Here is a 27,968-nt window from a genome sequence, read left to right on the forward strand (position 1 = left end):
ACAGCAAACACTCCCGTGTTCCCAGGCACTTCTTACTCTTCCAAGCATACGATAGCTGACATCTGAACTCTCCTCGTAGTTTCAGAAAGAGAGTCCACTCCCTCCCCACTTTTACTTCTCTTGTTGTATCCTATCTCCTCCCACCACTTTTGAGGCCATTGCTTGGCAATAGGGAAGCTTATAGAAATAGCAATATAGAATTAATTTTGCTCCCACTACTGTGGCTCTTTCCCTGTTCTAAAAAAGCCTCACCTTATTTTCATAACTAGCCAGAGTGGTCTGATGACAGGCAAAGGCACATGGATCCAACATCTTACTAGAATGCAAAATTCAGCACTGTGAGTAGTTACTTCAGTTTATTTTGCTCAGATAAAAACAGAACTATAAAATGTTTGGTACATTTTATTTAGCGACATACAAGAAGGAATATAAACTGCCACATGTTAAACTTGCCACAAAAGAGCTGGATAATCACCCCACTCCCTCCCCCTAAGATTATGTATCTGAAGTGGTACTTTTACAAGGAAAAACTTGTACCAGAGCACTTGTGGTACAACAGTTTATACTGCTGCTTCTTGATAATCTGTGTGGTATTAGAGAGCCACAAAGTGCTCCAACTATTACTTTGTAGTAACCGTAACTTCCTAAACATGTTCTTGTGATTTCACCAACATATGTGTTCCACTTAAATGCACTGCACCCAAAATACATGGATACCACATATCTATATATTCAGGATTCAAGTCCATTCGAGACAACTGTATCAACAGGTCACAAATTGGTATGTATGATGGACAAGATAAAATACACAGTATAAGCTAAACATGCACAGCACCCTTTCCAATGCTAAGTGTCAATTCTGTGGGCTCCCCCCCGCCGCTATACTTTAGCCCAGTGGAGCTTAATGTTAGCATTGTTGACCAAACCCAAATCAGTTTTAATTAAAGAATGCAGATATAGCTTCCTTCATGCTAGCACTATATCAGCTCTCCTCTCAGTCATTAACAGCTTTGAAGTGTGTTTTTATAAGCCTTTTAAGGCATGTAAAATAATACATGTTTAGAATAAAAGAAGTGCCATGATTTACTTCCACGAGCAAAATCTCTCTTCACCGCCATTTGTTGTTCCCTTCCTTTTCACTCTCCCCCTATCCCTCTATCACTAGAGTGGACGTAAATAATCTCCTATTAACAAATGAATTTTTGATCACTTCCATGCTGCATTCATTTGCAGCCCTTTCTTCATCCTGACACTGGAAGTGCAGGAAGACGGAAAAAGCCAACAAAATTTAGGACTCTAATGGAGAATATAGTGGACCTCACCTCTATTTCAAAGCGGCCATAAATTCACTCACCCAGATCATGTCCGGCTGATAATAATTTCTATCAGAGACTGTTTAATTTCATCTCTCTTCACTCATTTTATCCTATGGACCATAAGATTTTTTGCAGTAACCCCTTCCAAAGGATTCAAAAAATAAGGCTGAAGGTGTAGTCAGGAAAGATAAAATAGACTAATCAATAACTTTTTACAAAATAATCTTCACAAACCCTCAGTGAGGCACGCATGTATTAACCCTCATTTTTACATAGAGGGAACTGAGGGACAGAGAAGTCACTTCCCTGTGGTTAAGAGTAAATCAGTGACACAGGAAAAACTGCAGTTAGTTCCTGCCTTTCGACCTTATGATCAATTCATTAGACCAGGCTGCCTCAAATAAAAGTAAAACAAAATGTGTTGTTTGTTTTTATTAAGAAAACAGTCACTTAGATGGCAGTAGACTTTTTCCTAAAAACCTCAGGGTCTTCTCTAAGTGAAAACCATTTAACCTGGTTAAATACCAGGTTTTGTGGTGGATTGTCTGTATTAAGCCATGTAGTGTGGAATATGATTTTTAACAAAAAGCTCCAAGACGTCAGAATGTGTACATATTCTTATCTGCCATCACCTTAAATTGCAAAGCCTGCTTTTCGCCAGTCATTTGCTTCTTGCACTTCATTGAGCGTGAGCAGTAAACCTAGACAAGTCTATTTAGCTCCCCCAGGCTTAGGCCAAACCATTCACATAATTTAGGCTTTCCAAAAGCAATACAAATATTTAATCTACAAAGTGTTGAGATAAACCCATGACTATACATGTGATCGCACTTCTATTAATAGCAGAACTTAAAGAATTTTAAAAATAAACCAAAATGACGTAGCCGGAACACATGTTAGCATCCTTCTAAGGCTATATTGGATCTTGTTTCTCAAACTGCAAATACCAGCATCCTTTAGGCTTTAGAGACTAAACATCCCTCTCTTTCCCAGCCATAAGCCACTCTGCAATTTAGCAGTGTCGCTCTCAGGGCAGTATAACCATCATACACAGGCACCATCCGATACGTCCAACAAAAGGTCAATACAGTACAACACATTTCCAATATAGTATGTGACCGTAGCAGCATAAAGACCCCAAGTCATAGTCTCCAGAACTGCCTAGACAAATCTGGCTGATATCAGATTAAACTAGTATTTGTGAAGAGACTTACCAGTGTGTGTGTGTCAGCCTCCAGCATTGTCCTGCTCTGGAGTTAATGCCTCACAAATAAGGTAATTTTACCTTTATATAGTGTCAAACAAATACAATTTTTTTTTCTTCTGCTCCTTAAACGTATCCTCAGATGAAATGAATATTCTTAAATTAGAGTCTGGATCAGAGACTCCAAAAAGTAATTAAGTTGGTTATCAGCCCACAGTAGGGGAAGCCAAGCAAAATGTGTCATTTAGGATTGACAGCTCAAAATAAATGCAGAGGAAAAATCTATTTTTTTTATTTTATTTTTTTTTACTGTGGATGATTTCTCAATAAAAATAAAATCATGCCAATGTTATGACTCCAGTAGTCTCTTAGTATCTGAAGCAGCAATAACAAAATCTTCATAGAAGTGTTTGTGGTGGAGGGTCCGTACAATACTCCTGCCTAACTGGTGAACTAACCAGAACCCAGACTCTTTAATCGTGAGAGTCTTTCTCCAATGATGTTGAAGACTGTAACTCACCACCAGTCTATCATTAACTCCAGATACAGGTTAAAAAAACAAAGAAACAAAAAACACAATTAGCAAAACCTGCTTGAAATGTTTTCTCTCAGGGCTACAGAAAAATTAGCCAAATTCTTTATTCCACTCATAGTGAAACCGCCCCCCATGGCAATGGTTACATGATCACATTATCTCCAGTGTACTTCAAGTCCATATAAAGTCACATTTATTTAGACTTAACACACACGGTTTCCAGTGATGCTTCTGGTTTAGGCTCCAGCTTCTCTGGGAATTCTAGTTTTTCACAGATTGTCTCCTTTATGGGTAGGTACTGAGAGATCTCGTTAGGTTCCGTGAACAGGGAAGGTGGAACGTGCTAAGAAACAAAAATTTTACATGAAACATGTGAATGAAAGGAGGAGAAAATAAAATGGTATTCCAACCCCAAACTTTTACAAGTAATTGATCCATAATTTACCTGATTTAAACACCTGAAGTGAGGTATAATTATTAAAATTTACCTTATACATACAGTCTTTTACTCCTTGTGTGGATCAATAGGCTAAGAAAAGGTATTTAATGTTTTCAAGCAGCAGATTATAGGAGCACAAGAAAGTCAGAGACATTTATGAACAGCTACAATGTTTTTTTAAAAATATATATTTATCATTTGAATGTAACAAACAGTTGTTTTGAGAGTCTAGTTCTACATGAGACGAGGATGGGTACAAGGGATCCCATGTCTAATGTCTTCTAGCCGTTGCAATGTATTAATTGGAGTTGCTCAGATTTAGCTATTGATAACTGATATACTTCAACATGTATCTCAGTTTTATGAAGTCCACCACAAAAAATTGTATGAAATACTAAAACTCATTGGATTTTAATTTCATATTTGAAGAAATTAGGTGGTTTCATTAAGTTAATCAATATCTTTCTCTAGAGATTCCTGTAGACAACTTCACTGCATACAAGATATTTGATGAAAAAAATAAATAAAATCTATACTGAGCAAAACACCTTCAAAGTTTTTAACATCATTCTTTAAGAAGTGTAGCCAGAGCTATTCAAAGGTAACCTGTATTTTGGCTACCCCTAACACGCAAGGAATCATACTGCTGTTTCAATTATTTCAAACCTAAGTAAAGCAGGAATCTTTTTCACTTCACCTATGCAAGCTGATCTAGGGAACTGAAAAGCTATATGCATTTCCCTTCTATAACAATAGGCATTAAAAATTATTTAACAGCGTAGATGGTAATTTTTAAACATGAGGTGAAGTAAAACCTAGGTCACTGATTTATATTTCAAAAACCACAAAACTATCAAAGATCTCATGTCTGAATTTAGTCCTGTTTATAGGGATCATGTATTGTTAAGAAATTATACAGCGTCCCTTTCCTGATAAAGAAAAACATTCCCTCAGAAGGTTAGTAACACACTAGCCACTTTTTACAGGTGAAAACACTTTTACAGGAAAAACAAGGGAGAAGGAAAAGTATCAAGAATGCCCAAGATCAGGTGTTGAGTCAAGAATAAAAATCAACAGCTGCAACTCCAAATGTGCCACAAATTATTCTGAGCCTTTTCTAGAGTTTTAAGGTGGGCTATTAAACTTATTTGAGAAAAACTGAATGAGTCTATTACCAAACAGATCTTAACCCCTAATACTACTTGCAAGCATACACGCATGAAGTTTAGCATCACGGGATGTGGACTACCTGATTTTGTGGCTGAATAGTTCTATGGAAAAAAAAAATAAATTAAAAAATCTTGTTAACTCCAAAGGAGAAAAAGTAACCCAATCCCGTATCTTGTCATGTGATTAATGGATCTGAGCATTTACAAATGCAAATCTGCCTTGAAATCTGCAATAAATGTTGCACAAGCAAAAAGGTTTTTCCTCTGTATAGATTCCAAACCTAACAAAAAATTACTTACAGTATTTTCTATGCTGACCATAAAAAAAACATTAAAAAGCAGACAGAAAAAAAATATTTAAGAAATACAATACCTTTAAACTTGATATTTTGCTTTCTCTGGATGTATATTCTCGCAACATGTAGGCCTTGTCCGCCTAATGGGAAAAAACCAGCAAAAATTAATTGCAAAATTATCATCTAGTATAAATGCAAAATAAGCATTTTAAATAAACTGAAATTTAATAAGCATTTGAATTTGGTTGACCACAGATTTTCACCTGGGAGCAGAAACGTACGTTCAAATTCATGAAGACAGAGAAAGATGTTTAGCAATGTTCTCTTTCCCAAAAGTCACCTTTCTGTGTGCATGCATGGAAAAAAAAAATTCTATGACTGAATATGCTTGTTAATTTTTACTCAGCTAGAACTGCTACGTCAGTACACAGAGAGCTAGACAGAATAAGCAAACCACAACTGTTACTTTCTGTATTATTTAGGAGATACTAGAACTCAGTGTAGTAGGGACAGTTATTTGCAAATTAAAACTTGCCATTGTTTATTAGACAAGCCATAAAACATTTACTTGAAGACAAGGATAAGAACAATATCACACCATTTACTGTTGCCTATTTTTCCTCTTGTACTTCCTCTCTAATATGCGTTTATCAAATATATTTAAAAGATTACTTCACATAAGGGTTGCCTACTCTGCTCATACAGAACCTAGCCCCATGGCATCCAGCATTTTGTTGCTACTTCAGCACCACCATAGTAACAAAATACACTTGAAAGTTCAGTTCAGGTAACTTCTATGCCCCCAAACATCAGCATTAAATTACAGGAATATCAGCAGGTCTTCTCTGAAAGTAACATGGCAAGGCAGTGTCTGTAAAATACTCATGATGGCGAATAAGGGTTTACCTCATGATGAAGCCTCGTATCATTAATCCTGATAAGTACCCCATCAACTCGCAAGAAAAACCTCAACAGCACAAAAAAGCTGGAAGGCATGACTCTCTGCAAAAATGAAGATGTTCCATTTAGCATATTACAAAGTTTTCCTTTAACTATGCAATTATCCATATTAGATATTCACAATGAAAGACAGTATGAGCAGCTTTTGGTGCTAAAGTAAAAATTTGGGCTGTTGCTATGCTACAGCTATTATTGGACAGCAGCGCCAGACAAGGTCTCAAAAGGTTCTTAGGCAGGACACAGTAAGAGGAAAGAGGGAAAAGACTGTTCCCTGAAGAAACAGACAGGAAGATTTCAAGCCAACATGGTTTTCAGTAAGATTATATTTCTAAGAGTGAGGATAAAGAACTCTGTATTTTAAACTTTAAATCCCAGAAGGAACAACATACAAAAAGTGGCTGTACTTTGCATACATTAACCAACCAATTCACCAAGCATCTTGTATACACCTCTTAGTACTCACTATTTTTACGCTCAAACTTGATACTCCATGATCGTGAAGTTCGTCTTCAAAGAGAAGTACTTCTTCAAAAAACATAATTTGCTCCCTGGCTTTCAACTTCTCTGTATTTATGTGTTCTGTTGTAGGAACAACCTAAAGAAAAAGATGAAGAAGAGCTGGCATATTGATTTGTTGCCAAACTACATAAAGTTTGTCCTGATCTTTTAAATCCTGCAATTGCTAGTTTTAGAAAGAAAAAACCTTTATGGCACTAAGCTTAAAACATACCAAAACTCTAAGAGGAAAAGTTAAAATTAAACCCAAAGTTTCCAAGAGGAAACATTGATCAAAGCAAAAACCAAGAGTGGAAAATTCTGAATAAAGTACCCTCTGGGTATAGGCTTAGTAGGGCTTCAGCTGCAAACAATTCTGCTCGTTTTCTGTATTTGAAAATACTTGAAGATGCCTCATGTTTAACATACAAATGAGAAGTTCTGCATTATAAGTAGTATTCCATCCACTTAGTATCTTTAGCCAACGACAAACCCTGCAGAGGATTTGAATAAAACCTTTCCATGGAAATCAAGTACCCGTGTATTTTCCATCTCACAATCTCCATATACACTCAAGCACTTCCACTGCCTGAAGACTGCAGGCCAATAAGACATCATTTATTTCTATGCTGCACTTTTAATTCAAGGATAACTCAAGTGATCTATAACTAATGCAATCCTAGAGAATTAATATAGATTATCTGCTTAGTAGCAAGAGATCTGTATACAGTAAATAGAAGCTGGGAACTTCAGTCTTATTTTAAAAAAATAAAGATAAGGGAGGGCCTGTCAGTTTAGATATGAGAAGTTACTGTTGCAGAAAAATATAAAGCCATTGAAAGCAACCAGATCTACATATCTGCTTACGCAAACTGGCAAGCAACAGAGAGTAACGGTACTAGAGAATTACACAGCTGGTAGTTCTGTTGGGTGTGAGGAGCTCAGAGCTGCAGAGGGGAATCCAGCAAGTGCTGCAGATTCTCATGTGCTTTATTCTCTGAGTAAGTTTTCACTAAGGGACACAATGGCACCCTTTTATATAATCGTAAAATGCTTTAAAAAACTAAGTTCTGAAAACAAGCCATAATTTGATTAGGATAACATGCTGAGAGACATGGAAAGCCCAAACTATACTTTGAAGTCAGAAACTATGAAGCTGTAAGATTTGATAGATGGATTGCTCGGTGGATAAGGAACTGACTGGATGGTCGCACTCAAAGAATTGTGGTCAACGGCTCAATGTCCAAGTCGAAACCAGTGACAAATGGCTTTCCTCAGGGGTCAGTACTGGGACTGGTGCTGTTCAACATCTTTGTCGGCAACATGGACAGTGGGATTGAGCTCACCCTCAGCAAGTTTGCCGATGATACCAAGCTGTGTGATGCAGTTGACACACTGGAGGGGGGCGTGGCATCCAGAGGAACCCTGACAGGCTTGAGAGGTGGGCCTACGTGAACCTCACGAAGTTCAACCAGGCCAAGTGCAAGATCCTGCGTCTGGGTCACAGCAATCCCAACCACAAATACAGGCTGGGTGGAGAATGGATTGAGAACAGCCCTGAGAAGGACTTGGGGGTGTTAGTTGATGAGAAACTCAACATGACCTAGCAGCGTGTCCTTACAGTCAACAAGACCAACCGCATCCTGGGCTGCATCAAAAACCACAAGGCCAGCAGGTCGAGGGAGGAGATTCTGCCCCTCTACTCTGCTCTGGTGAGACCCCACCTGAGTACTGTGTCCAGCTTTGGAATCCTCAGCACCAGAAGGATGTGGACCTGTTGAAGCGGGCCCACAGGAGGGCCACAAAGATGATGAGAGGGCTGAAGCACCTCTCCTATGAGGACAGGCTGAGAGAGTTGGGGCTGTTCAGCCTGGAGAAGAGAAGGCTCTGGGGAGACCTTATAGTAGCCTTCCAGTACCTAAAGGGGGCCTACAAGAAAGCTGTAGAGGGACTTTTTACAAGGGAATGTAGTGATATGATAAGGAGTAACGGCTTCAAACTGGAAGCGTGTAATGTAGATTAGATATTAGGAAGAAATTCTTTACTCTTAGGGTGGTGAGACGCTGGAACAGGTTGCCCAGGGAAGCTGTGGATGCCCCATCCCTGGAAGTGTTCAAGGCCAGGTTGGATGGGGCTTTGAGCAACCTGGTCTAGTGGGAGGTGTCCCTGCCCATGGCAGGGGGGTTGGAACTAGATGATGTTTAAAAGGTCCCTTCCAACCTAAACCATTCTATGACAGCTTCTAAGCTTTGTTTGACTGAAACAATATGCAATCAGCATTTAACAAGGACAAATGGTTACCTTTAATGTTGCAGTGTCTCCCAGCAAAGTTCCTTTGTAGTCTGTTGTGTAAGTCCAATCATATGGCTTGACAACTTCCTTAGTGTGCTCAGTCTCACTCCTCAACAAGTGAAAGAGAAAACAGCATGCTTTGTAGTAATTCTTAAAAACTTACAACCTCACATAAGATTATGTATTACAATTCCCACACACTTCAAGAAGAAAACCAGCAGCATTGTCTGTGCTGCAATGATGACGTCAAGACTTAATCATACAGTATTGCTTCTTTCACAACATCTGTTTCCATAATAAATTGTAAAACTGTTACCAGAATTCCTGTGCTAACACAATCCCAGTCCTATGAGTCAAAAATAAAGATTTTTAGTTTGATGTTACTGAAAAATTTGTATTTCAAGATCATTTTTTCTTTAAGTAGGCAGAAAGCAATCTGCTGACAACACAGTGCAATCATAAACACTGCTATTTGCCTTAGTTTTCATGACAGCTTTGATTTCTCTGTGCTTTACTTCCAGGTGCTTTTGCAACCGATTTTACAAATACGAAACAGTAAAATTAGTTTTGATGCATGGTAATTGTTCTGTTATATTCCTAAGGCTAAGAGTTTGAACATGTACAGCACTTTGCACTTTGAAATGCCACACGATACAGTCTTGTAATGCTCAACACTCTACAAGTTTGAATAAACAGAAACAGCATTAAGCCATGTTACACTTGTAGTTTATTTTAAGCAAGCCAAGACACAACTGAAAAAATACGACTGACCCAATTTAACAGAGAGGATGATCACAGCAAAGAAAAGCTAAGTGTCTTCTGTGATTACACACCATATCTATGGTAGAACCAAATGCAACATGGTTTTCAAGAGTTCAGCCTGTGCTTTAACTACTTCACGACAATTCCACATACAACACAACAGTACTTGCCCACTGGTGAGAAAATACTGTACCTGCTCTCTTGCCACTCCTCTGCACAAGCCACTTTGATCATACCTTGGCAATTATTGACACATTTTAAAGCATCTGTTGCATTGAACTCAATTCCAAAACCATGATCATGCTGTATTCTTAGGATATTGTCTCCAAACATCATCTCTGGCAGGGAAGGCATGTGTAATTCATCAGCCAATCTGCACAGAAAAATAAAAGTCCCATGAAGAGAGATCTAATGAGCTATAACTCATTGAAAGCAATCCTTGTTCTGGAATAAGCATTCTTTAGACCATGGTAACTTAGAAGACACACAATGAATACGTTCTGTAAACTCTGTTGTTTTCCCTGTTTAATAATTGGTTGTGAATTGCAGAGTCATTGATCCAAAGTGACTTTGACACCATAAAAGTATGTAAAACATTCCTTCTACATCAGGCTCATACAAAAGTCTCATACATGAGGAATCAAAACACTATCTGATAAGCATGAAGTAGCAGCTTTCAACCTGTTGCAGCAAACCCCTGGATGGTCCAAGAACTACTTCGGCAGGTGTCCAAAAAGTTTTAGGAACAAGCACTCATTGTCAGCAAGTTTAAATTCACTGCACAGTGGTCCATAGCTCCAAATTCAGAAACCTACAAGAAGGGGCTGAAAACAACCCTGGCAGAATATGGGGAAAATCAAGTGCAGAAGACACTACTGTGCTCTACCACTTTCCCAAGCTGGTAGAGAATACATGCCGGTATTTGTAACCTTATGCATGAAAGCCACAGCCCCAGCTGAACAAAACACTGCATGAATGAAATAAACATGATCCCTGCAGAAAGTCTCAAACCATCCTATTTCACTTTTTGTTTTATATCAATCTTTACACTTACTTATACTTATGTGTATGTATACATACACTATCTATAAATACACACACATAACACCACTTTATGTACACACTGACCTTATTTAACAAAAAGCTTCATATACTACTTCTCCCTATTACTACCTACTTTACTTATCAAGATCAAAAAGAAATACATGACATCTGAAGAGAAGAAAACTTTAGGAAGCACATTAATTATAAGGGCCGGGGGGAGGGGCAGGAAGTGTCCTAATTGCAACTTTCACATGGATAATAAGGCATTCCTGAACAAAAGTGTTTATTTCTGTGTCCCTGCATACAAAACTGGAACAAAAATAGAGAATTCATAGACCCGAAGAATAAGATACTATGTCATTCCTGGAGAAGGCAGAAGAACATTACGAACTTTTCCATTTCATTACGTGCAGGCCCCTTGACCTGCAAAGACGAACTCCAGCACAGAAAGGAGTTCTCAGCTACGGCACATTTAATCCTTCACCTTCCCACAGAGGTTACTGAAGGATTTTTGTGATATGCATTTGCCATAAATAAAACTCCTACAGATACTAATGATGTTCCCCAAGGAATAGAAAAGGCAAGATGCCAAGAAAAATACATTACAAAAGGAAACTGACTAAAAGCACTGCAACTGGGTAGTTTTGACCCTTCAGATTTGAAGTGGAGGAATTGTTTTGGGGATCTCATGCTAGGTACCAAGACCTACGGGTAAACGGCTAATTTTGGACTTCTCTTCCCTACCCTGCAAAATCCTCTGTGTTCTTTCAAGCTTGTGTTGTGGTTCTTGCAACTTTACTTTTCAGCATTTTTCAACACATCCTGAAAAACTGTGTCCCCCTCAAAAACATCTAAACAGATAAAGGTAATTTCAGAAAAATTTAAAATATTTTTTAGTATTTAAGCTATTTTAAAATAGCTACAGTTAAAGAAACTGAATAGATCAGAAGACGTGTACAGCAGGCAATTTGGCATCTAGACTAGCAGTTCAAGTCTCTCTCTTGTTTACAGATAATGAAAAGAGTTAACAACCTCCTGATCTTAAGAATAAAGATATTCATTTTTAGGAGGTAGCATCCTACAAAGTAAGTCCTCACAAACATGCCATAAAAATGGAAAACTCTAGTAATAGTCCTCCTTCCCCTGCAGGACACAGGTACAGCTTAGCTGGATCCTGAATCCTCATTGCAGAAAAATGACTAAATCACAGGATTCAAGTTTTCTTATCTGTAACTGCAAAAACTAAAGGACCGCTAGTCAGAAGCGGTTTGAGAAGATTGTTTTAGGCACTGAACACAGGATAAAGATGAAGAAAGGAACACAGTTTTTACCTGTTTTAAGGCAGATATTCAGTTTTTTAAAAAAAGTCAGTGTAACACTTATGTTAAAAAAATAACATTTTACTACACTATATACTAAACTGTAACAGTGTACTATAATTAAAAAAAACACCCTCAAACATAACATTTCAAGACATGGGACTTTATCAAACAAATTACCCTCAGAAAAGTTAAAAGCAATATGAATGAAGACATATTTAACAAGACTAACAAGATTTCCATGTATGTATTCCAGAAACTGAACGTAAGAAGTATCTGTCAAATTCAATGGCCACCAAGGCCAGCTATGGTACCACACAGCTGAACTGTGCAGCTCCACATTAGCAAATCTGACTGAAGCACTTGATGCTGACACAGGAGCATCTTCTCCAACAGTTTGGCATCAGTAGAAGTTACTACTACAAGGAGAAAGCAAATAATAAATTTTTAATGAAATCCACTATCCTAAAATAGCCATTACCACGAAATAGCTTATGACAATCTGCAGACAACATTTAAAAGAACCTTAATCACCATCAAAAGGTAATTAAGAAAAACAAGCTACTAATTAACAGGCTTCGGTCCACAGAGGTACAGATCTCTATAGCCATTAGCAATCGTTAAAAACAAAATCCTGGCAACTACGCGTAACCCAAATCACACCAGTTTCTCAAGACAAAAAGAGAGGGAAAACCACCCCCCCTTCCCCCCCGAGCTACCGGAATATACAGCGTCTCCCCCGCCCAGTGGACGCTATTTCTTTCTGAGGCAAGGCAACAAGGCACCCTAAATCTCTGGCCGTCAGGGAGGGAGCTCCCAGCCCTAGGGAGGAGCAGCCAGCAGCGCAGGTACCGTCGCTCCGCTCCCCCCGCCCCCCCACACCTCTCGGCCTGCGCCGACTTCATGATGTGTGTCCGGGCGGCGCTCAGCTTCCACGGCCCGAAGGTGAAGTCGCGCCGGTTGCTCTGGAAAACGGGGTGCATGGCGGAGGCGAGGGGAAAGGCCCCGCCGAGGAGAAGCTAAGAGGCGCCAGGGGAGCTCGCCTCTCCACCTCCGCCCGTACAGCCCTAACGGTAGCAACGGCGCCGCCGGAACCGTCGCCTCAAGGGACTTCCGCTTCCGGGGAAGCTCTGTGCGGCGGCAGGACGTGACGTGAGGCGGGGTGGGAGGTGCTCGCGGTGGTGGGCTCTGGGCACCGCTGCGCCCCCGGACCCGTCGTGCTGCGTGGGGGGAGCTGGGTGCCTCTTCCCGCCCGCCGCGGGAGAGGGGCGTCCCCGGTCTCCTCTGCGCGAAGGGGCAGCGAGCTCACCCGAGGGAACCGAGCTGCAGCAGCCGGTGCAAACTGTGCATGCGCCCGGCGGGCATTCGTGTCTCCAGCCGCATTCCCGGCGCCCAGCCCGAGGGGCGGCTCCGTCCCTGCCGCGGGGGCCGCATGTCCGTGCCCCGAGGCAGGAGTCCTGCGGCGGGGTTCGCCGAGGGAGGGGTGGGAGCGGTCATGGGGAGCTCTGCAGCCCCGGTGCTCCGGGCCCCTGCTCGGCAAGCATTACCCAGTTCTGACATAACGATACCTTGTGCCACTGCTGGTATTACGGGTGTAGGTGCGTGCTTAAGTGTGGAATCACCTGTGCTGGTTGGGGATCTCCTTGAATGCTTCCCAAAGGTGGTATTTAAAAAAAAAAAATGTCAAAACGTGATGGCATGGTAAGCTTAAAATCCTGTAGAAAAGCATCGGTAGAACTGGTGGGGAACGACACATAACTCACTCTTCCAGCAGCGATGGCCGGGCGCTTGTGTTGCCGCCTTGTGCCCCCGGAAGGACAGGCCGACCCCCCGGGAGCTCCCCTCAGCCCCGGGGCACGCTGTGGGGTCCGGCTCCTTGCCACAGCCCCGGGGCCAGCCGAGACGGCGGCCGGGGGAACGTGACACCCGTGTCGCGAAAAAGTCCATCTCTTCCACATCACGGAGAGCAACCGGAACACAGCGAGCTCCGGTCAGAGACACCATCCCCGGCGCTTAAGGGCCTTGCAAAGATACGGGAAAGATGTGAGTTAGGGATGCACAAGCATCCCTGATTAATTATCCTTCACCCTTTATACTGTGTCCGCCTCCAGTTGGGGGGGGGGGGGGGGAGAGAGCCCCTCCCAATATCTTTGGATAACATTTTGGGGTCTAGGAAGCCATGAGGGTCTGCCCCTCTCTGCGGCCGCCTTGCACTGGGGCGAGTTGCTTCACCTGATCTGTGTTAAAAATGGATCCCTCCGTTTCGCTGTGTTTCCAGCTGAGGAGGGCTGCGAGGAGCCCCGGGCAGCACCCGCTGTGCCCTGGGGGCAGGCCGGCGGTGGTCCCCTCCCAGGTCCCGGCCGTCTTGGGGCCTCCGCACCGCCCCCTCGCTTGGCGGGGGGCGGTGGCGGCGGAGAAAATGGCGGGCGGGGAGGCTGGGGAGGGGGGGTGAGGCAGCGGGGCGGGCCGGTGGGGGCATGGCCATGGCGGGGGAGGGTCGGGCCGTGGCTCGGGGCCTCTCTGCCGCCGCCGGCGGCTGTGGGGGGTCCGGAGTGCTGTAACCCGAAACCTCCCGCCCTTGCGGCGGCGGCGGCAGGCGGTGAGTGCGGGATCGGCATCGGCGGCCGGGGCGGGGCGGGCCGGGCCGAGGGAGGGCAGCGGGAGCGGCGGTGGGACCCGCTGGCCGGGACCAGGGTGTGTGCGTGTGAGGGATGCTCGGGGCGCAGGACCCTTCCCCCGCCCTTTGTTCGGTGACGGAGGGAGCGAGGGGGCAAAATGGCGACCCCTTTCCTCCATCCTCCCCCTTCCTCCATCCCCCCCTTCCATCCCGTGTCTTCAGCTTGGCAGCGCTGGCTTTGTGTGTGCCGGGTTGGGATGGAATGGGATGGCCCCCTCCCGTCCCGGGCTGCCCTGCCCTGCCTCGGGAGAGACACCTCTCCCACAGGCCTCCTCCTCCCCCGGGGTGCCGCGGGGTCGTGAGGGCACGGGGAGCAGCCGGTGTAGGGAGCGGTGTGGGCGGCGGCCCGGTGGGGGTATCCGCCTTCCCAAACCCTGCACGGAGGCACAAATCGTGGTGAAGGCTGGCAGAGGCGGCCAGGCGCGCTTAGAGAGGAACTCGAGGAGAAACGCTCTCGCAAACAGTCGGCAGGCAGCTTTTTGCCGGAGGGGAGCTGAGTTCTGTTTGACAAAGCACGGCCCAGTAATGTCTTTAATTATGCTCTTAGGAAAGCGCAGATAAAAATGGAAAAAAGGCGGCTCGCCAGCCTGACATCGCTGCCGCCCGAGGCCACGGCGCAGAGGGAAGCGATTCTGTGAGTACTCCTGGCCCTTGGGGACCGATGGGTGCCCACTGCCACAGTTAGCCGAGATAACTCTCTTCGAGTTTCTAAAATGCTAATACCAACTTTATATTGATTGGTGGACTCTCTTTGGTTTTCTGGTTTGCATATTTTCATTTTTTGGTGGGGGGGTTTGTTGGGTGGTTGCTTTTTTTTTTCAGTGGCCTGCAGGTGGGGGAAGGATTGAATGAAGTGGATGGGCATGCCTGTTGGAGGCAGTGGGGAGAAAGCTGTGAAGGAATTGGGAGAAATACGAGGTTTCGCAAAACAAGGTTATGAGTCAGCAAGGATGGATGCTAACACTGAGAAGTCAGGGGCTAAAGGTTCTCAAACACTTCTCTAGGGTGACCGTAGCTTAACGCAAGGAAGGGTCTTCCGAACCTCATGTATAGAAGGCCGGTTCCCCCAGTCCTTTGATATTGGCAGTGAAATAGAATCACCGCTGTAGCTGAGGTAGTTATGAACATGGAGAAGTGAAGTTAGGAGAGTGCACGCAAAGATCCCTGAGTCTTTGAATGTTACTTAGCAACTGTTAAGAAAGAGTCAGCAGGGTATGACTAGCCAGGCATCCACAGACCATCAGCAAATGCTGCATAGGCAGAATACAAGGTAACAATCAGGATAAACAGGCAGAATTTTTTTTAAAAAGTGACTTTTTTTTTTTATAAAGTGAGAGAAACAAAGACTGATAGTGCCATTCTTGTTTCTTCACAGCCAAGATGAAGGAACAGAGTGAGATGCACAGCTGGTAAGTATGGCTTAGAAACAATTAAGATCCTTAAAAAATTATAAAGTAAAATGTTCTAATTTTCTTCCTTGCTTACCCCTCTCCACCTCTTTTTGTCTTTCAGTTTCTTCCCTGTTCTAGGCTTGGCACTGTTGTTGACCTCTTTGGTGTGCCCGTAGGCAATTTCCTGTCCCTTCACTTTCCCATCTAAAATGGTTTCCTGCATCCTACAGGTAAATTTTAATTAACGCAGGCAAAAGGGCCTCCCGCCTTTGGAGAGAGTTTGAAGAAATCTTGCCTGAATGTTTCTGAGCGTTGTTCTGCTTCTAGCTGCTCAGCATGTCTTGGCTGCACCAGCTCTGCACGCTCTGACCATGATCAGCAATTCCTCCCTCACCAATGTGAAAGGCCTGAGGAACCTCACCACGCAGGAAGACGGGGCGGTCAGAGTCACGGAGTCCATTGCTATAATCGTCATTGCTATTTTCATCTGTTTGGGCAACCTGGTGATTGTCGTCACCCTCTATCGGAAGTCTTACCTTCTCACGTTGAGCAACAAATTTGTGTTCAGCCTGACCCTCTCCAACTTTCTACTCTCTGTACTGGTGCTGCCTTTTGTTGTCACCAGCTCCATCAGGCGGGAATGGATCTTTGGAGTCGTTTGGTGCAATTTCTCAGCCCTGCTCTACATGCTGATCAGCTCAGCCAGCATGCTTACTCTTGGACTCATAGCTATAGACCGGTAAGCAGCAATTTTCTACTGAATGGTAATGAATTGCCTAGTTTCATAGAGTGACTCACATAGAGCTGAGAAGCACGGCAGTGGATAATGGTCTGTACTGTTGTAATGTCTTTTTTCCTTCACCCCGTTGTGAAATTTTGATACAGAAGGCGGCGATGTCATCAATAATGCAAAATGTGGACGTGCATCTATAGTTTTTTTTAAGCTATCGATGGTATAATAACATACTCCTTGAGAAACAAGAAGTAATGACTTAAAATTCCAGATTATATCCTAAATATGATGACAAATAGGGACAGATTTAATAGCTGCATGTGTGCCTTCAGCCAAGTTTTTCAGTCTTTCCTGCAAAGATACTTATTTTTATATGTAATTATTCTTATAAACAGGGTCCCTGAGCCTGCTTTGAGGTTTAGAGAAAAGAGCTTGTTTTACAAAGAGGACTAGCTATCAACATCATTGAAGTACGTTCTATTTTTATTGTACGTCTTTTGTGCTCCTGTTGACTCTTTCTTTCCTTGTCTACCAGATATTATGCTGTTCTATACCCGATGGTTTACCCGATGAAGATAACAGGCAACAGAGCAGTGGTAGCTCTTGTGTATGTGTGGCTACATTCCCTTATTGGCTGCCTCCCTCCTCTCTTTGGCTGGTCGTCTTTGGAGTTTGACCAATTCAAGTGGATGTGTGTGGTGGCCTGGCATAAAGAGGCTGGCTACACTGCCTTTTGGCAGATCTGGTGCGCGTTGCTGCCTTTCCTGGTCATGATGATCTGCTATGGATTTATATTCCGCGTGGCAAGGATTAAGGCCCGCAAAATCCACTGTGGGAGCGTCGTCATTGTGGAGGAGGACTCCCAGAGGAACGGGAGGAAGAACTCCAGCACCTCCACGTCGTCTTCTGGCAGCCGAAGGAATGCTTTCCAAGGGGTTGTCTACTCGGCCAACCAGTGCAAAGCTTTCATAACCATCTTGGTTGTCATCGGTGCTTTTGTGATTACATGGGGGCCTTACATGGTAGTAATTACGTCAGAGGCACTTTGGGGAAAAAATAGTATTTCCCCTGCCTTGGAGACATTAGCTACGTGGTTGTCCTTTTCCAGTGCCATTTGCCATCCACTAATTTATGGACTGTGGAACAAGACGGTGCGCAAGGAACTACTAGGAATGTGCTTTGGGGATCGTTATTATCGCGAGTCATTTGTTCAGCGACATAGGACATCGAGGTTATTCAGCATTTCAAATAGGATCACAGGTAAGATGCGTGGCTGCAGAAGTCACTCTTCCTTGATACCAGTAAGTAATGCTTAATGTCTCTCTGTGCTTCACGTGTCTCAGGGCTCTGTAAACAAAGTGGGATGTTTCTGGAGGTTTCAGCAGTCTTTTGTTCAGGTTGTCATAGACACTTGAAAGAAGAATGGTTTTTTGTGGCAGTTAACCTCTTTCTCCTACTCTAGTAAAATTTTCTATGCCAGAGAAGACATAGTGATGAGGTTAACAAGAATAATTTATTTTCTTCTCTCTCAAGCTTTTCCTTTCAAGTGCTTACCACTTTGTGTTACCCAGGTTGGAGCATTACCAATAGTTTGATTCATGGCTTTATGCTACAACTCCTTGAGATTCACTGAAGTTACGCTGGTCTTACTATTTCTGTAAATTCCATTTTTAGCCTTAATGGTTGTGAAGAAGAGATCATAAACAAAGTAAAACTATGTAAAAGAGTAGAACTATTTGATGTCTCAGAGTTTGGTTTGTGTTAGGTTGTGTTTTTTTTAAGTAGCAATGCAGTGAAATTCTGATTTTTGATCACTTTCCTGCTCCTGTTGAGACACTTCCAAAACCAGGACATCTTCATGGGGTCCCTTGGGACATTTCATGCAAAGGCAGGAACTGAAGTTATTTAATTGCAAAGGAAGATCTAAAATGCAGAAGAAAGGGGAGAGCAGCAAGGCATCTGTTGTCTTTTCTGCAACCTGGAATCCCTGGGAGAGACTCCATCTAAATGAAGGAGTTCTGCAGCTGCAGCCACATCACAAGCTGCAAGAGCTCTCTAGCACTTCTTCCTTTGGCAAATCTGTATCCCGGAGATGGATGAATGCACTGGGAACTGAAGTGGGAGGGAAAAGACAAGAATTTTCTTTCTCCTTCCAAGTGATAAGAAACTGACAGCTTCACATTTGTCAGGTGACTGATAGGGAGGAAAAAAACAACCACGCAAAAAAACCCCAACAAAATCTTTAAGCAGGATCCAAAGACAGTACCTTTGTAGGAATCCTAGAATATCCTCTCTTCCTGTTTTGGGGAAAGGAAATCCTTGAAAGAAGTCAGGCATCTTGGTGCCCCAACCTTGCTCATGAGCTGCCTGTCACAGCTGGTGGTGGCTACCAGGTTATTCCCTGGGTAGGAGGTGTCTGGCAAATATTCCCATCTGTCTGAGTACATATGCTCTGTGTTCAGCCTGGCTGGCTGATAAAACGAGTGCAATTGCAAAAAGAGTGGGAGCGAGGTGGTGCAGGTAGAAAGGAGACTTGCCACATGGAAAGACTCCCAGCGATACCTGAAAGCTGTTGACTGGATTTCTAAGATTGAAAGTCCAGATGCTGTGCATTCTGGATCAGCAGGGTGAGTTTTATACATAGAATAGTAAATAATGCAGTAGAGCAGAAAGAGTTTTTTACTGTTGTAGTCCCCTTAATTCTCATTACACAATGAATGTTTGAACTGTCTTACAGATTTGGGACTGTCTCCTCATCTTACTGCCCTCATGGCAGGTGGGCGGCCACTAGGAAACAGCAGCAGCACAGGAGACACAGGTTTCAGCTGCTCACAGGATTCAGGTAACTAAAAGTCTCCCTCTTTTCTTGGGCAGAAATTGCACTTGTAACTTGGCAGAACTCTCTGGGATAGTCTGTATTTATACACAGATGTCTTTTGGTGGATGGATGACGTGAAGCATCTGTTCCAGCTGTTACAACAAAACTGCTGTAGTTGCTCTTTTTTTCTTCCTTGCTCTCAATATATTTACTTGCAAAATACTGTTTACTTCAAGAAATGATGACACTCCCTTGATGATGTGTCTTAGGAACAGGGCTAACTGCTTTTGTGCCCTTCTCCTTTAGTTTCTATGTCGTTCTTCAGGGACTTTTCCTGTATCTGCAAGGAACGGAGCAACAAAGTGCTGTTGAGAACGTGCTTCTCTGTTTCCTAGTTTGTAAGAGACCTTGTCATGTTCATCTTCCAGTGTAAACATAAACACTTAGGATGGTTTCAGCTTATGATTGTGTCATTACTTAAGATCTCTCAGCTGAAGATGGTTTCAAAAAAAAAGTTCTGCTGGTAACTTTCTATCCAGAACTGTGGCTAGATTTTTCTGGCAGTTAATTCAACTACCATTCCTTAACTTCGCTCCAGTTATTTCAAAGAGTATTTCTGCTCTAGAGACACCAGAGGGTGATCTTCTGACATTTGCTTGGTGTTAGAGGTTTGTTTCTTAACTTTTTTAAAGGAAGTCTACGAAACTGGGATTTATTTTGGTAGTTGGTTTAGGCTCATAGTTTTATGTCTGTTGTGGGTGTTCTGCAGCTTTATGGGACAAAGGAGAATAGCATCCTGGTAAACCTGCCTCAGTTAAGTTGTGTTACCATCTTTTGAGGAATGGTACTGAGTAATTTAAACAAATGAACAAACCAAACACATACCTAATGCTGTTAGAAGTGCCACTGTTTGTTATGGAGGGGGTACAGTCTAGGAATGGATACACGTTGATCACCCTTGTGAAATATTGTTTTGCTGGTTGCCTCTACTGTGAGGAACTGTAAAGAACAGGAACTAAAGTCTTAGTCTCTTTTCAATGTTGCCTGCTGCAGTACATGATCCTGTGGCCTGTGATGCAGTTGCATCTTTATCTGCCCTGGTAAACAGAAGCTGGGCTTTTCACATTGTGAAAAACAGATGAAGTAGTAAGAGAGGAAAAAAATCCAAGTGGTGCCAGCTGTATACGAAATACTCAAGTAGGGGACCAGAGTCGTAATTGCTAGAAATGCTGCCTTAATACCAGTTATTCCAAGGAGAACAATCTATCCTGTGAGAATAACCGGCTAGTCTCTTCACTAGCCTTATTTGAAAAAAATGCACCGAACTAGTGCATTTGAAAAAAACACACTAACACTCTGCTCCATGGAAGAAAGTATCTCTTTCTTCGTAGGGACACCCTTCGATTGCACTGTTAAAGGAGAAGCTGCTGCCCAAGCATTCACGCACCATTCAAGGAGTCTCACACAGACCACCAGGTTTTTAACTGCTAGGACCAGGGTCCCTTCACAATGGGCAACCCCAGTGGGCTGATGGATGCCCCTTTCAACTCCTCACACACACGCATACGCTCTTGGGTGTACCTCCTCCTTTTTCAGGCATGACCCTAGGTTTCCTGAAGCAGAGTCTCAGGCATCAGATTTTTATAAAAACAAGTAATTTCATTGAAAGGTATAGCAGCAAGGTCAGCCTGGGTTGCATGCCTCCGAAAAGGGAGGGACCTCAAACAAAGAAATCCCATGGCAATTATACCCTTATGATCTACACACCTGCCCCTCTCGCGCTGTTCATGTGCGTTTTGGTCTAATGGTGATTTTTGGTCTGGGGTCTTCTAACACTGTACTGGATTCTTTTTCTGTGTCCAGGTAGGCAGGCTGTTGACTGCTCTTATCTTGTTGATGTGCAGTCTCTGCTGATGGTTGTAGCCTCCTTATGTTCCGGTTTATGCTTCTTGTGCACCCGCACTTGCTGGCAGAACATGAGGAATTGAGAAGTCACAGACTTAGGGAAAATACTACCCAAAACATGGGTATCAACGTTTTTCTTATACTAAAAGACTAAACACAGCATTGTGCCAGATGCTAGGAAAATTACTAAGAAAATTAACTCTATTGCGGACTAAAGGTTTCAGCAAATTTAGCTACTCATACTAAGTAAAGCTAAGCAAACAGCATAAATCACACCATATTATAACCCTACATAATCTAATTAAAACTTCCTTATTTAAGATAAACAACTAATATGTCTCAACAGCACACCCTGTTTCTGAGGTGGGTTCTGTACCCTTGGAGATCAGTAAGAGTCTATTGTTTTCTGTAGGCAGCCTCAAACCCAGCTGATGCACAGAACAGCACAGAAAGTTGTTAGTTTATTTGGGACTGAGTATTAGGGTAGCAGCACGTTCTCTTTCTTGTGTGCTAGAGGGAGGTGTATGACAGAACACACAAGTTTTACCTTAAAAAGTTTATCACTTTGCTATATCACAATGAATTGTCAGCAAAGAGTAGACCTGTGGAGCAGTATGTTGTCCAGAGGTATGCCCACAGCCATGCCTTTGTCTCACTTTCATAAAATGGGTGCTGGAAAACCTCCTTATTGCAAAAAGAATAAATTTGGAGATCAAAAGCAGTCAAGTGGGTGAAGAGGGATGTGAAGCCACCATCTGGAGGAGTTATGAAACCTGCGAAGGCTCTTTGTCCTAGGCCTGTTGTCACACCACAGAAGTAAATGGACTGAAAGTAGTGTCACGTATCGATTGTGTGCAAGCTGTGTCTTCCAACAGCAGCTTCCCTGAGGACTGCTCACTCAGCACTCTCCTAGCGTCTCCCAGAAATGCTTGCTTTGCTTCTCCCGTACACAGAGAGACCAGCATCGCAAGGGAGGACTAGGGCTGCAGTCTTGCCCTTTGTGTGAAGGTATTGCAAGGATGCCTAGGTGAATTTCCTCGTGCTTGTAAACTCTATTTTATATTGGAAGGGTGCAATGCAAATACGGGGAGGTGAAATAAAAAAACTACTCCTAAACTGAAAAAATTACTCCAGATCAGATGAAAATAATTCCTAACCAGCAAGGGGTTTTTCCCTATTAAAATACACTTCAAGAAAGTCAAAATAGGTTGTTAGAGACAAACTAAATTGAACAGAAAAATTCCCCAGTTCAGATTTCCATCCAGGTCTGATTACAAGCATGAGCTTTGTCAGCTATGGTTGTCTGCCTCTCAGGTAGCCATTGTTAGCCTCTCCGTCTTCATCAGGAGATGGGGGAAGTTGCCCTCAACTTCACCCTTTACCTACTGCAGGTAAGGTTTCACCTTTGTCTGCTGTCCTATTGACATTATAAGCTCTGCAGCTGAGCATTTTGGAGCTGCTTGAGATTTTAGATGGCTTAACAAGAAAAGATTTCCAAATCCTTTCAATGAAAACTCTGACCTCATTCTTTTTCAGTGCAGTGTTTAATTCAAGCTGAAATTTACTCACAAAAGTTGGGTTTAGACATCTTTTGAAGGAACTGCTGCATAATGAAAAGGTTTTGCCACGGCTTAAATATTGTATCCCAGTGCTACTCTGTTTCGCTTGAGAACCCTTGCTTTTTTTCAGGAACAGATGCAATGCTTCTTGAAGATTATAGCTCAGATGGCCCTCCTGTCCCACACTGCATCTGTCCTCCTCGAAGGAGGAGTTCAGTGACGTTTGAAGATGAAGTAGAGCAAATTAAAGGTGGGTCTAGGGGTAAGTATGGAAATGCTCAGAACCAACTATATCGGTTGCGTGCTCAGGAAGCCTCCCAGGACCTTCTGAATCACCTTAAAATGTGGTTTTGACCACTGTTTACTTTGACATACCTGACCATTCATGCAGGTACAACAGAAAGTAACATCAGGTCTTTCTACCAGTTCTCAAGAAGTTCTCAAGATAAGGATGAGAGTCAGAAGCTGGGATTTCCTGCGTATACATAATTTATGTTGCACAGCACTATCTTCTCTGCAGCCCTGCTCATCTGGTGGCTGTTGCAGTCTGTTTTCTGTTTCTCAAGGAATACATTTTCCTGCCCTCATATTTTGATTCCATTATCCTGGTGTTTCTCATTTGCTGCCTCCTCTCAACTTTGTCATTCTCAGGCTTTAAATTCTTCCATTTACAGACTTTAATGGTTTGAATATAATTTCATTCTGCTTCACTTACTTTTTTTTTATTTAACTTTTACTTCACTTACTGAATATGTTTCTCAGCAAATATGGATGAAAATAGATGAACCGCATGCACTTTTTTCCAGTCAACTCACTTGTTGATTCTGTGTAGAAAAGTGTTGCTGTGATCATCTGTAAAATATGGCAAAATGAGTTTAATTTAAGCTGATAGTTACAATAATATAGACTAGAAGACTTGGTAATAACAACTGAATTTACTAAATAAATGATTGTGGACAGTACAAAAATGAGCAGAATGCCTTTAAGAATCAAATAATAATAAAACCTGACTGATTTTTACGATTCTGAAATAATAAGAAGACTCTGTGGAATCTTCTCTTCAAACAGCTTAGTAAAATTCATTCTTGCCCTCTTCCCAGCATGAGCTGATTATTTCCTTGGACAAATACATTACCATACATTTCCTGTTACCTTTCTGAGTGATTATGTAGGGGCAGGCATCTATTTTTTTGTGCAGCTCAGTGAAAGAGGAAGGTCTTAGTGCAGAAGTTCTCCACAGGTTTATCAATTCTCCCTGATACCTCTCAGGTTTTCAGGATCTCTGAGATCTTAAATTATTTCAGCAGCCTCGTTGGAGGATTACCTTTAAGGTGAACACCTGTGTTGCCCAAAATTGTTGGTGGGTAGAGAGGTATGTAGATGCTACAAAAGCAACTACATCAACGCTGAAGAGCAGGTGTATCCTAGGTAATAGAAGGTTAGGAAGAAGTATACTACTGTCTGCAACTGCAGTCTTCAACCTCTCTGGCATGGAGAGCTCTACAGCTTCCCCACTGGAAGTGGAAGTGGGTCCCCAGAGTGTCTGGAACCAATTTAAACTTAAAGACATCAGACTGCTGATTTTAATCGTTACTTGGAGGAAGCCCTTGGAATTTGGGGACTGTTAATCCATAAACACAAAGTCTGGTGTTTTCTGGGCTTAAAACATGTTATAAAATAGCTCTTAAACTGCACTGTTCACGTCGATGAAGTGTGAGATCTTAGCCCAAAGGCACTGAGAATCCCTGTAAGGCTGTAAATCGTGCTTACAGCAGAGGAAATACAAACGGAGGGTTCTGTGCCTGTCTTCTGCATGAATTCTTGCCTGATGCCAGACAATTCCCATTGTCCCCAATCCCGGGCTCTAGGTAGTAAGCAGAAACCAGGCTGTTGACTTCAGCTGGGTACAAATTCAGACCCATAAGATCCTGTGTGCATAGGTTCAGATTCAGAAAATCATTCAACATACACTTAATTCAAAGTCAAACATACGTGTATGAGCACTTTGCTTCATTAGATCTTATTTTTTTCACTTGAACTGGAGGTAATCTTTCTCTGCTTGACCCGTGGAGGTCATGCTGAAGCTTTGTGTTCATAGAGTGGTTTAGGAACCCTGGGTGTTGTCAGTAAATATGCTCTGTAAGGTGGTTGTTTTGCAGAGGGCATGATCATACCTTTACAAAATGATAAGTATTAGTCTTCAAGCATTTGCACAGCCATGCTGATCAACTATGAATTTTCTGATATGTTGTCTTTTATTTCCTTTTTTTTTTTTTCCCCAGAAGCTGCAAAGAATTCTGTTCTTCATGTAAAAGCTGAAGTCCATAAATCTCTGGACAGTTATGCATCCAGTTTAGCAAAAGCTATTGAAGCTGATGTGAAAATCAGTTTGTTTGGGGAAGATGCTTTACCAGGAGCTCTGTTCCCTGTGCGGACTCTTCCAGGAAGCAGTATGAACACCCGGCGTGGTATCAGGCCCCATCCTAGCCAAAGACTTCAGTTGCAGAGCATCGATGAAGGGAGTATTTGACAGGTGTACTGGAGCAAGAAAACAGAATGAAACCACTAAGGGGGACCTACTACAGCTGTTACTGTTTTCGCAGAACCAGAATACTTTGATGGGATGTTTTCAGTGTTCTTTCAACACTGGAAAACCATCTGAATTATGGTACTTTTATCAGCATTTTGCAGCAGTATTTGTTTACTGGTTAGGGTGCTATTGACTCTTTTGTGCCATGTCTTAAGTTTGTCACACAGTACATAGGAATGCAGGGTTTGGTTTCATGAACCAGACCATTAGCCTGTTGAATCTTGGGTTCATCATTGGCCAAAGCCGATACAGGAATGAAAAGGGCTAAGTATGTGCAGTGTTTAATTCATTATTGCTTGGATTCTTTTCTGACCACCAGAATAATCAGTTTACACTTGACAGATGGGAGTGCTCTGATAGGAGCTTGTGCGTTGGTTACTACATACAACCTTACTGTCACAGACTCTCAAAGGGTGGAGGATGGACTTCACTAAGAAACAAAATCTGAACTTTTCAGAGAGCTCATGCAGATTATGGTCCCACTTACCCTTGCTAGTGGATATTTCTGGCTGTTCAGCCATCAGAATGCTGGATCTGAAACTGGTTTGTGCATTATGCCACGTCAGTTTCTCTAGGTGGAATGGGTGGAAACAGAGCTGTGCTGGAAATATCACAGAGATGGTATTTGAGGAAATCATCAATGCAGAGTTCTTAGATTCTCTGAGAACTTCAGTTAACTCTCTCAGTTTTGCTTTTACTGAAAGGGCAGTCTATGGCTGTGGTAATCTTGACAGAATATAAGGTATTACCACTTTATATTCAGGATTCATCTTTTCTAGAGAGAAAGGTTCTGAGGTTTTTGTTTTGTTTTTTAATTGTGAGGGAATGTAGTATTTAAGCAATAGTTACCTCAGTGCGTCTATTCCTTGGAGTATTAATTCAATAATCTCTAAATTAAGAACATTTGGCACTTACACTGCACTTTGCATGTTCTTAAGCACTGTACAGACATTACCTTGTTAGGCCTTTGTGGGAGGGTCAATCAGCCCTGCTTGCCAAAGAAGGGGAACTCAGCAACAGTCAACTGGCAATGGAAGAAGATGCAAAGGTGGGACAGTTTGTTAGGAAAAGAGGGATGAGGTGGATCACAGGAGAATGCCCAGCTTGAGGAACCTTTTTGTGCCTTCCCGGGCTGGCCCCTTCCTTACCATGTTGGGGGTTACAGCCCTGCCTTACTGCCTATTTCAAAGCGAGAGAGATGTAGATGAGTAGAATAAATTTTTGGGGAGCAAATGGACTTAAGGACCAAGGATTTGCATTTGTTTACTCTGTGTCTGCTCCCCCTGCCTCCAGCTTTCCCCAGCAGTGGTTTGTATGACTTTTTGCTGCAGATTGCTTGGAAATCGAGGGCGGCATGTTTCCATCTGGGCAAAACCTGGGTGTACGCTTGTTAAATTACAGCTGCGGGCAACTTAGTTGGAGGCGTAGAAGCCAACTGTTTTTGAGGCAGAGCCTCAGTCCAGTACTGTATTTAGACACCCTATTTGTTCCCAACTCAGAAACACATTTTAGCATAAGCTTATGTCCATCTCTGGACAAAGCAGCCTGAGTTTATGAACTAGCCTGAATCCCATTACATTCCCATGTAAGATTTAATGGAATGCTTAAAATTCAGTACATGGTTTGCTGATTAAGAATGGGCCGTTAAAGCAACAACACTTAAGCACCAGTAAGATGGCTCTTTGCTTAATGCAGGAATGAAACGACTAATAATAGTGAGATCCTCACTGCTGTATTTGTTTGCTTCTAGTGCATTAGAAAAATTGTCACCTGGGGGCAGTCATTAAAAAAAAATTTAAATATCCCAGTATTTGCCAGGAAACGCCCTACATGGAGGTCATTATTGCTGTCGTTAACATTACAATCACAGTTGCTCATAGTCCTCAGCACTCCTTAAGGTATACACTTGCCTCAGGTGGCTTGAAGTATTTTATTTGCATCCCTTTTATTTCATATTCCTGCTTCAAAACAAGCTGAACAAAGTTGTCTCTGACTGTGAAAAGGGTGCAGGTGAGTGTGAATGGATTGTGGCGAAGTTGGTGGTAGCCCCAAACGGTGTATATTTAGGAGTCAAAATTCCAAGGTGCAGGTGAGAGCACAGAATTGTTAGTATTGTGTAAAATGCACGTTTTTCACACAGGTACTGAGCCGAATTCAGCCTTTGGGCAGATCGGTGGAGTTGCATCAGTTTACACCGTGGCTGAATTCAGCTGTCAGTGTTAATTTCACTAATCCGTTATTTAGTGTAAATGTTGTTAATATTTTTGTACACACATTATATATATAACCTTTCTGTAATTCTGTTATTACCAGAGTCATTATCTCACTTGAATTGTCATTATCAACAGCAGTGATTAAGAAAGGCACACGTTTTGTAAAACTGTATTCCCCATCTTAAATACAAAAGAAAAAAAAACCAAAAACCACTCTTTGCAGCTCCTAATGGTCGTGATGTTTGCTTGTA

At 42.6% G+C, this 27,968-nt stretch overlaps 2 protein-coding genes across 5 annotated transcripts; one reads left to right on the plus strand and one right to left on the minus strand.

Moving 5' to 3' along the window:
- Positions 1–389: 389 nt before the first annotated feature.
- On the minus strand, positions 390–13,217 carry TIPRL (TOR signaling pathway regulator). The gene is made up of 7 exons (XM_074595188.1): positions 12,714–13,217; positions 9,662–9,841; positions 8,716–8,815; positions 6,383–6,514; positions 5,866–5,961; positions 5,037–5,099; positions 390–3,398 (listed from the first exon to the last, which is right to left on the minus strand). The coding sequence occupies exons 1-7, from the start codon at positions 12,812–12,814 to the stop codon at positions 3,249–3,251; spliced, it is 822 nt and encodes a 273-aa protein (XP_074451289.1). The 5' UTR covers positions 12,815–13,217; the 3' UTR covers positions 390–3,248.
- A 1,010-nt stretch (positions 13,218–14,227) lies between these two features.
- Positions 14,228–27,900, plus strand: GPR161 (G protein-coupled receptor 161). 4 transcript variants are annotated; one of them, XM_074595240.1, is made up of 9 exons: positions 14,228–14,430; positions 15,056–15,142; positions 15,884–15,917; positions 16,021–16,129; positions 16,227–16,638; positions 17,168–17,892; positions 19,370–19,474; positions 23,045–23,164; positions 25,197–27,900. In XM_074595240.1, the coding sequence occupies exons 5-9, from the start codon at positions 16,271–16,273 to the stop codon at positions 25,442–25,444; spliced, it is 1,566 nt and encodes a 521-aa protein (XP_074451341.1). In that variant the 5' UTR covers positions 14,228–14,430; positions 15,056–15,142; positions 15,884–15,917; positions 16,021–16,129; positions 16,227–16,270; the 3' UTR covers positions 25,445–27,900. The 4 variants fall into 4 exon arrangements, with proteins under 4 accessions (XP_074451341.1, XP_074451346.1, XP_074451333.1 ...); XM_074595245.1 differs by having other exon boundaries at positions 14,317–14,430; positions 16,021–16,638; XM_074595232.1 differs by lacking the exon at positions 16,021–16,129 and having other exon boundaries at positions 14,317–14,430; positions 16,130–16,638.
- The last annotated feature ends 68 nt before the right edge of the window (positions 27,901–27,968 follow it).

The sequence above is a fragment of the Larus michahellis genome, chromosome 1 (assembly GCF_964199755.1).
Source record: "Larus michahellis chromosome 1, bLarMic1.1, whole genome shotgun sequence".
Lineage (NCBI taxonomy): Eukaryota > Metazoa > Chordata > Aves > Charadriiformes > Laridae > Larus > Larus michahellis.

What these genes read in the sequence shown, in the direction of transcription:
- GPR161 (XM_074595245.1), top strand. Translation starts at nt 16,199, where the DNA reads ATGTTTCTGAGCGTTGTTCTGCTTCTAGCTGCTCAGCATGTCTTGGCT. An exon ending in CATTTCAAATAGGATCACAG is followed by an intron (nt 17,893 to 19,369) that starts GTAAGATGCGTG and finishes ACTGTCTTACAG; the next exon opens with ATTTGGGACTGTCTCCTCAT. An exon ending in CAGCTGCTCACAGGATTCAG is followed by an intron (nt 19,475 to 23,044) that starts GTAACTAAAAGT and finishes GCTTTTTTTCAG; the next exon opens with GAACAGATGCAATGCTTCTT.
- TIPRL (XM_074595188.1), bottom strand. Translation starts at nt 12,814, where the DNA reads ATGCACCCCGTTTTCCAGAGCAACCGGCGCGACTTCACCTTCGGGCCG. An exon ending in GAGGAGTGGCAAGAGAGCAG is followed by an intron (nt 8,816 to 9,661) that starts GTACAGTATTTT and finishes TCACTTGTTGAG; the next exon opens with GAGTGAGACTGAGCACACTA. An exon ending in ATACGAGGCTTCATCATGAG is followed by an intron (nt 5,100 to 5,865) that starts GTAAACCCTTAT and finishes TTTTCCCATTAG; the next exon opens with GCGGACAAGGCCTACATGTT.